Genomic DNA, 9830 nt, shown 5'->3' with positions numbered 1-9830 from the left:
TTATTCCGAACCCCAAATTCTGCGCATTCTACACAGACTTGAGGCTCTATGTGACCAAACATTGTCCTATGTAGCTGCAGCGGCTGAGCTAAACTTTCATCATCCTTACATTGACATTACTTTTACCTTTAATTTTCATCCTAAAAGACAGAAAATCGCCCATGGTGTCCCTTTCCTCAAACTAAAAAGACATTCAGGCGTCATCAGGTCTCCTATGAGTGCCACCCGATAACCTTTTTATGAAGAACTTTATCTCTTTATGCCGCCATTTGTCAAGGTTGCAAGACAATTATGCGAAAATATATCTTGTTTATTATTAGTGCATAAAAGAAAAAATATCAGGGCCGCATCCAGGATTTTTGTTCAGGGGGGGTTTTACTAATTTTTGACTTTTCGGGGGGGGGGGTTTACTAATTTTTGACTCAGTTTTCGACTAATTTTACGGATTTTTACCTAGGTTTTACTAATTTTCAACTTATTTTCGAGTCGGTCAAAAATTTCGGGGGGGGGGGGGTTCAAACCGGGGAACCCCCCCCCCCCCTGGATACGGCCTTGAAAAATATACTTGGAATCCATTAAAATCATATGAACCGCCTCGCCAATGACTACAATTTAAGTGAAGCTCTCTCTAAGCATATTTTTGTTTTGTTTTGAGAAGTCAAGACCTGTTTTTACGTAATGTTCAAGCCACTACATAGAATAGACGTTAAATTGGGAGCTTCAAAACCCTGTGGCAATTAAAAAGCACTGCGTCATTTTTCGTCAAATTTACATTTATGGCCAATTTCCTTAAATCTAGTATGCTCGATCGACTGGTCCAATCCTTTAATCCCTTTTAATTGGTTCTAAAGACCCAATACCTACAACGAGACAAGAGGTTCTTCTGGCCCACCCCCTCTTCCCAGAACACCTAGGTTTTTACAATCTCCTCCACACCTTGTAATATTTTTCACTCGATTTGCTTGCTATGGAGGGTATTTACATCCCCATTTTTTGCAAGAGTGCTTTGAAATAAGGGATTATTACTTTTCCAGTCACCTTTTCAATGATTAATTGCGAAGAAACAAACTCACAAACCATGCCTTTTTGAAATTATACAACAAGGATCGTCATAACTTTATTCACATGCAATCTATACCAAATATACAACATATAGGAAATTTATCACTTAAAAACTGTAAATCACCAACCTTGTAAAAGAATGCATAAGACAAAAATATGAGATAAAAACCCAACAAGCTCTGAAATCATTTGAGCATTACAAATTCAAATTCAGTATCGTTAGGCATAAAGAAGTTAGTCTTATGTTTTTACGGGGAAAACAGATTTTTATTGTTTTGTAATCTGTTATATTTGGAGCACATGCGTTCGATGTTGCGAGGTCCACTACCGAGTTACCGTCAGACAGAGTTACCGTCGGAAACAAAACGGTTACCATACATTTTTAATAAGTTTACAAGAGAGTAAAAATAAGGTATTATGGTTTTCTTTCGCAAACACTTCTTTGAAGAAATGAGTACGATTTGTAAAAATTATTATATGGGGATGAATAGTGCGACTTCATTTCTCTATATAATATACACAAATGTGTTGGTTAATTTTAGAGGTAGAAGTTGAGAACATTTTAGTGTCAATCATATCTGGTCTTCCTCACCTCCTATGAAGTAGATGCACCCTGGCACCCTGGCAAATGTGGCTAGTCAATTAACACAAACTAGAAAATATTTATCACATTCTTACGTCATTTTCAAAAAAAGTAGTAGATGTACATCTTTTTGTTTTGGACACAGCGATATATCGGCTGTTCTCAGCCAAGACCTACTAATAACACAGAAATTCGATTTTGAGTTAAAGGAAGACCTTCCCTGATCTCGAAAAGGCAAACCCATTGTGCCAGTCAGATTACTACTAACTGCTATACTTTCTGAGATATGACCTAGCATCTGTACGGTCTAAAAAAAGATTTTACGGGCTTTACACAGCCAAAGAAAACAGGCTCTGGAAAACCCAACCATAAAGTTCTGTAAAAAAGTTCCAGAAAATACTTTGAAATCTTTTTTCGAAAGCTTGAAAAGTGCAGGGACTGGGTTGTGGCTGAGAGTAGCCAATATGATTTTACAGAAATTTAGGAATAAAAAGATTAGTATTTACGTTAATGCATTTTTTTGAATGTACAATAAATCCGATTATAGTTCCTTCATTGCAAACCAACTACGACACTTCCAACTTAAAAAATTTGTAAAAATATTGAAGTAACCGCTGTAAGTACCTTAGAAAACTATCAATTACAGTAATTAACTACCGATAAAAAATTAATTTTTTTCTCCTTCATGGAATTCAACAGTTTAACATATTTGTAAAGATTACAAAACTTTTAGACCTTCTGGCTTCTACCAAACACTGTTCTATATTTGTTTTTTCTTTGTGCAAAATATTAAATAGAATGCATTTGTAATTTAGATACATTCCATAAATGTTCAGTTTCCAGAAAGTATTATCTAACTGAAAGTGAAAGTCACAACTGAAAGTCGCAACTAAGACTTTCAGTTGCCTGAAAGTCTTAGGGGTACCCAAAAGAAAAAAAAAACTTCACGTAAATTATTCTATAAGATTTCAGAGTCTATCAACGAATGTGGATCTCCAATCAAAATCTTGAAAGAGATTCATGTACAGGAAAATTCTGAGCGCAAAACAGTGGAAAGCAGATTTGTATTCTAAAATCCAGACGAAGAAAAACAGGCTGACAGCAGTAATTCAAAAAGCTGCTATGTAACATTTTGCTGCTATCCGACCTCTCTACATGAGAATTATTTTTAACGTCATATCTTTGTACAAACAACTAAATCTCCCGATAACGTAGTGATGGTAACATAACCCCTTCAAATTACAAAAGACGAAGCTTAATTTCCACTGGATTCACTCTCGTTTTACTGTTTGGAAAAAGCCCATTATAATTTTTTTATGCCAATTTAAAAAAAAGAGGATATTATCGATTGTTTCAAAAGAGTTGCTTATTTTTTCAAAAAATAGATTTGAAATAAAAACTTGATAAAAACGAACGAGATTACGAGAGAAATAAATCAGGAAGAGCAAGAAGATGGAAAGCAAAGAATCATCTACTAAAATTCCTTTCTATTCGGGCCCAACAGTCAATACTATTGGCAGAAGACCAACAAAATGGATTCGACAAAAGACCAACAAAAGAGATTTCAAAAATAATCTTCTTTTTTTATTTTCAGTTTTACTAAGCATGAGCCAAAGGTTCTAATGAACACGTATTTCACGTTTATTTTCACATTAACACTTTAGAATCCTCAAAGCAAAAAGAAAAGAATTATAATTTCAAATCCAAAGATGATATGTAACAGCTTACACGAGCCTAAGAGTATTTGGGTTTTCGTGGAACATGACAATGCTTGATGTATTAACCAGGGTTGTTAGGGATATACATAAAGATACTGCTCTCGGAGAATGAGTGATGAGCTGCAGCAGAATTTAATTATCTGGAGTATCTTCACGAGTATAAGTATAATTCGGCTCAGAGCTAAAAAAAAAAGGTAAACACCTACTGAAGAGGAGATACAGGGACCTTAATTGTCCTAGGGCCTTGGTTATCCTCAATCAGCCAGCTTTTTTACCCCTTTTTGCTTTCTTTTTTTCAAATATTCATGGCAATTTAGGACGAAACAACTTTATGCTTAACACTTTTGTATATCTAGACTCAGAAGAATACCTAATAAAACAGGAATAAGAACAAGAAAAAAATATAATAAAGAATTCCATAGAAATTAAACAAGTAAAAAATGCAGTTGTACAAATCGCTTGATGAAATCCCCGAAAAGGAATGTCATACTAATGTAAAGAAATGAAAAATTTTATAAACTCCCATCACCAAAACACTAGAAATGATACTCCTTCAACGATACATTTAACAGGGTTGTCAGCTCGGGCGGAATCATGAAAATTTCGGTACATTTCAAAGCAACAAAAATCCACCCTTATAACAATAACGCAAGTAGCAAATAAAAATATATCTATAGTTGAAAGTAACATGATGAGCGTCTAAAGGATAATTACTATTAGTACCTTCAAACACTAACAAAACCATTAAAGAACTAGACTGAAGAGTGTATAGAAGGATTCAAAGCACGGTCTAGAACTGGATTTCTACATTTCATCGAAGTCCAGAACTCGCTCCTAAAATTGTAATTGACTGAATTGCAAAAATAACGCAATCTTTGAGATATTTTGATACATCCGTTCAGACAAGAACGCAACCACAAATAAATTCATTCTCGAATAATACAAAAAATAAGCAACTACACAGGAAATATGAGATACAATAGTGAAATTCTCAGTGTTTCAGTGGAGCATAGTGGCGGTTTTGGCCTCTCTTGCGCCCGGGGCAAAATCTTGATTAGTACCCCCCCCTCCTCTGTCTCCCAAAATTTCCACGCCAAAACTTTACAAAATTTTCATTTATTAGCAATATTTTCATTTATCAACAACATTTTCCATTTATTTAAATCTGGCCTTTCTTACTTTAACCTCTGCAAAATGTTTAATTATCTCGTTAGAAATGGTGATAAAGATATGGGAAAAATGAAAATTTTTGATTTAGTTTGCTGTTACTTACTGCCAACTGCACCATGTACTTCAATGTAATAAAAATAAAATTAAAAAGATATATATAAAATGATTATAACCATTAGATTATTTATTTCAAAATTTTGCACCCCTAAAATTTCTGCGTCCGGGTCAAGTGCCCCCTCTATCTGCCCCCCTTAAAACTGCCTCTAGCGGCGCATGCCCTGAAACCCCTTCTACTTACGTTCGTATCTTTCGAAAGTTTTGAGCCTGCAGCGAAGTTCATTTAACTCAGAATTCATTGCATCCAATTTTTGAAAATTATTAAGCTAAGGGATGCTAGCGCACTGAATATAGATATTGGAGGGCAATTTAGTGTAAATTTACAAATTAGAGACATTCAAAGAGGAAAATATACTCTTTCTTTCAAACAACCAGACTCCTCTCCATAAAAAGATCTTATATTCCTCCCTGATGACATGTAATATGCCATCTACATAACAAGTAGTCGAGGAAAGGAGAGGGCACTGAAATCGGAGAGTAAAAGCTAGATTTTATCACATAGTATTTAAAAGAATATAGATAGAATGCGAATGAACTGTTTATGGCCCGGATAGCAGTATCATCCTAGAAGAAAGCACCAATTATCCCAACTTGCTTAATATCGTAAGGCGAGACAGAAAAGTTTAGCATTGAGAATTCATGATTGGCGCTAACCATCGGAACAGATTCCAGATGAGATTCAAAAGCAGGAGGCAGATACATACGAGCTATTATTTAAATGTGCCTAAATATGATTTGATTTTTGGCTGACAACCTTGCATAAAGGAACTAAAGAAGTTTAATATAATAAGGAAAGACTGGAGACATTTTCTTTTACATGCGCAGGCGCTCAGCTGTCCCCATATCCTCTAAAATTTAGAGGGAAACTGGCGCAGCGCTCCTTCATGACCCCCATCTTGATTTCTGTGCAAATACGTCAGCTCTCAGGTTTTGGGCAAAACATATTCCAAGAATCTGCAAATAGAAGTAGAGGTGAGAATCGCGATAAAAAAACTCAGCTTGATAATAGGAAACGTGGATATTGAAAGTAAAAAAGAAACACACTACTGCAAATAAGTAATATGAAACTGTGCCGACACACTAAATAGTTGTTGTTCGCTACAGTGATTTTTTTTTTAAGAAAATCCTTTATAGCAGCAGTGGCTGCTATTTTTCTAGGTACAGACCTTTTGAATCTTATAGTATACTTGTATAGTATACTTGTATTTACACCATTTTACGAGAATTTTCTTAAAATTTTCTTTAATTTCTTCACCCAATCTACAACTGCTTTCTCATACCCTAGGGTGAGTGCTTCACCGACTGGGAGTCCCAGCTTCAATATTAAGCAATTTATCAGTAACAAAGATCTTAGCTTTGAGGCTAAATTTGGAAAAAAAGTCAACTATCTATAAACTTTTATTTTCTATAAATTAAATAGTTAAGCATAAAAAATTGATGGTGTTTTCTTTTGGTTTAACTTTGGGAAATGAATTAATCTTTCCGTAACCAATCACACCAAGTTCACTTAAAAATTGTTTAAAAGATTTATCACAAAATACTTGACCTAATTTTCACTTTGTGGACTCGACTGGGTATTCCCTTAAATTAAGGAACAAAACGACAATAATAGAAAAGAATAAAACAACAATGATATAATGATATTTTTTTCAGGAGTCGACTTGACTAAGTCGTTACTAGAATGCGCAAAAATGTATTTTCATATATAAACACAAAAGAAAACGTCCAAAAAATTTTGAAATTTCCTCTTCAATATTATTAGTGCGCTAAAATCCACAGCAGTAATGAAATTGGATCAGAAAAACTTGATCAAACTGGCTTCTGTAGGTTCATATTGATCCACCTTTCTCTTCTTAACCCAAGAACTCCAATCTACTCAATTTATGAAACAAATTCCACCAACACGTTATATCTTGAAAATCCACCTTTCTCTTCTTAACCCAAGAACTCCAATCTACTCAATTTATGAAACAAATTCCACCAACACGTTATATCTTGAAAATCCACCTTTCTCTTCTTAACCCAAGAACTCCAATCTACTCAATTTATGAAACAAATTCCACCAACACGTTATATCTTGAAAATCCACCTTTCTCTTCTTAACCCAAGAACTCCAATCTACTCAATTTATGAAACAAATTCCACCAACACGTTATATCTTGAAAATCCACCTTTCTCTTCTTAACCCAAGAACTCCAATCTACTCAATTTATGAAACAAATTCCACCAACACGTTATATCTTGAAAATCGTCAAGAAAATTTAAAAGCTTCCGATTGTACTGCACAGCAGTTTTTCAACCTAGGCTCATGAAACTCATGGACCTCAACGCCAGGTTGGGCTAACAAAAGATACGACAATGTAAATATTCCAATATGGACAACAACAGAGAAGTAGTTTTCAGGTGTCCAAGACAAGGAAAGGGTGGGCCTGATAAAAATGGAGGAGGCACTAGATGGATAAAACAGGGATTGTTTCATAACTAGGTCTATATACAATTAGAAATGATCTAACATTGTTTTGGGATTACGCAACGTCACTCTGGTATGTCTACAGCAGTCAGAACTTTTAAAAGAAAGTTTATATAAAAGAAAAAAGAATGAAACAACGGATCTTTTAAAGCTTATTGGGTCAACACATCATTTTTGGCCACCTTTATTACCGAACATAACTCATCTCTGTTCGTACCAAGGACAAATGGCCTGTTGAGCATTTCCTTAGAGAAAGCATTAATGTTTTTCTGGCGACACGGACGAAAGACGGGACGCTAATTAATTGCTTTACTTGTAGTTGCCAGAAAAAGTGGGAAAATTGGTTGTTTGATTAAATAAGTGAAGGGCACTTTTTTCTTCAAATTGTTCTTTAACTTCGCACTTATTCAAAATCATGAATAGTATATTATGCAAAATGCATCTGTCTGAAAAGCAAACTTTCATCATAGTAAAATCTTAAAAGGTAATAAAAAAAAGAGGGCTTTCACCAGTAATATGACTTCTTTTGTAAAAATTATTTTAAAAAAATTCCACCGAAAAGTAAAGAGCGATACCAAAACCAAAAACGAGCAGAAAAACTGTTATAATAAATCAAACCTAAAACGAACAGAAATTACTATATATAAATAAATCTCTTATCTTTAAACAAGCAATAATTGCATAGGTGCATGTATATTTTTTCTCAAAAACGGCAATATATGTTTTTCGGAAATTGGCAAACTAGCAATTTCAGATGTGAAAAACGATTATAAATAGATCACGGATTGGAGAGAATTCCTCTCCCCCTCCCAGCACACTTAATATATTGTTCTTAAATCGTCTGCTAACTGAAATTAGAGACCTAACAACAGAAACCTCAAAATTAAAGCTGACTGTTGGACAAGGGTAAGTGACTATCAATCTTGCCATGACGATTCTTACGCGTCCCGAGTTTGAAATTCCTTTTTTTTAAATAATAATAAATGAGAAATATTTTTCACTAGGAAGTTTCTCTAAAAATTATTTTTTTATTTAATGAAACTATGGATCGTGGTCATAGTTTAAGGGCGGCTATCAAAATTTTTATCGGAAGGGTTTGGGGGAAAAGGACGTGAGGGGGGAGGGGCTAAATTGCCCTTGAATCTCTTTTGACTCTTCAAAGATAAACTAGAACTTTCAATTACCAATCAAATGAGCCCTCTCTGAAGTTTATACGAGCATTCCTTCTATAAGAACCATATATGCCCTAGGGCATAACTTACAATGACTGCTACTGGGCTCGGGGGGGGGGGGGTCGACACTAGATTTTCTGTTATCTAACCTTTTAACTATTTCTACCAAAATGGCTATATAAAAAATTTCATTTGATGTATTTGGGGGAAAGAGTGTGTTTGTGTCAGGGGGGTAGATGCCCTCCGTTACCTTTAGAGTCATAAAAAGGTAACTAGAGCTTTCAATTTCCAATCAAATGAGCCACTTTCGAAGTTTATATGACCACCCCTTACAAAAAAAAACTTATACGCCTCTGGGGCATAACTTAAAACACTAGCCCCTGGCTCTGGGGGGTTGTATCGACCCAAAAATTTTGTTATCTGATGTTTGAACTCTTAAAAAAAAAAATTGCTATCTCAATATTTTTATCCGATGGGTTTCGGGAAAAAAGGTCTAGGAGACTAGTTGGTCAAAAAAGGTCAAAAAAGGCTAGTTGCCCTCAGATCTCTTTTGACTCTTGAAAGTGAACTTGAACTTTCAATTTCCAATCAAACGAGCCCTCTCTGAAGTTTATACGAGCATCGCTTTCATAAGAACCATATATGCCTCATGGATATAACTTACAAGGCCTGCCCCCGAGCCCTGGGGCGTTGTGTTGACACTGGAGTTTTTGTAACCGGACCTTTGAACTAATTAAAAAAAAATGGCTATCTCAAAATTTGTATCAGATGGGTTTCGGGAAAAAAGGGCGTGGAGGGGCTAGTTACCCTCCGATGTTTTTTGACTCCTATAAAGTGAACTAGAACTTTCAATTTCCAATCAAATGAAACCTCTCTGAAGTTTATTCGAACATCCCAGTTCATTCAATTCAGTTCATTCAATGCACCCGGAGTAGTAACATCCCTGTGCGAGCGCTGTGTAAAATTTGCTGTGAAATATCTTGGGCGTTCGTTTATCGATCTATTTGAAAATTATAAACATTATTGGATAGAGAACAATACAAAAAATTATTTGATAAGTTGACAAGTGAAGTGCCTAGTGAATTATCTTGGGCGTTCGTTTTTCGAGCTATTTGAAAATTATAAACATTATTGGATAGCAATATGGTTAAGAAAAGTGGAAAGCGATCAAGACAAAGCGATTTGGACGAGTCTAGAGGGTCCACGGAATCGACTGATAATGTTTCAAAGTTGGATAAAATCCTTGCAATCGTCGAAGAAACTAAGAGTGATATTTCGGAAATAAAAAGGGAAATCAGTGACATTAAGTCTGGTTTAGCGTCCCTAACGTCTCGTGTTGAAGATCTGGAATTAGCAAAAGTGACCCACGAAAATGAGTTATCCAGTATTAAGCAGGAAATATTGGCACTACGTAAACAAATTGCAAAGGAACCCGGTTTTGGTGAGTTAGCTACGAGAGTCCTTGTGGTAGAAAACATGGATAGAAGAAGGAATATTATTCTATGGAAAATTAAAGGTGAATCTAAGTCAAAAGCTAA

At 35.1% G+C, this 9830-nt stretch overlaps 1 protein-coding gene across 3 annotated transcripts in view; it reads right to left on the bottom strand.

Moving 5' to 3' along the window:
* Window positions 1-1104: 1104 nt before the first annotated feature.
* Tsp26A (Tetraspanin 26A) overlaps window positions 1105-9830 on the bottom strand; it is a 45683-nt gene continuing 36957 nt past the window's right edge. For all 3 annotated transcript variants that reach the window (XM_089098587.1, XM_089098589.1, XM_089098590.1), the window contains one exon: window positions 1105-5604. In XM_089098587.1, the coding sequence (XP_088954713.1) occupies window positions 5533-5604 (72 nt within the window). In that variant the 3' untranslated portion in view covers window positions 1105-5532. The remainder of the gene's footprint in view (window positions 5605-9830) is intronic.

Source organism: Artemia sp. Qi Xiang Cuo, chromosome 13 (genome assembly GCF_049724085.1).
Source record: "Artemia sp. Qi Xiang Cuo chromosome 13, ASM4972408v1, whole genome shotgun sequence".
Lineage (NCBI taxonomy): Eukaryota > Metazoa > Arthropoda > Branchiopoda > Anostraca > Artemiidae > Artemia > Artemia sp. Qi Xiang Cuo.
This window is presented reverse-complemented; position numbering and strand designations above follow the sequence as displayed.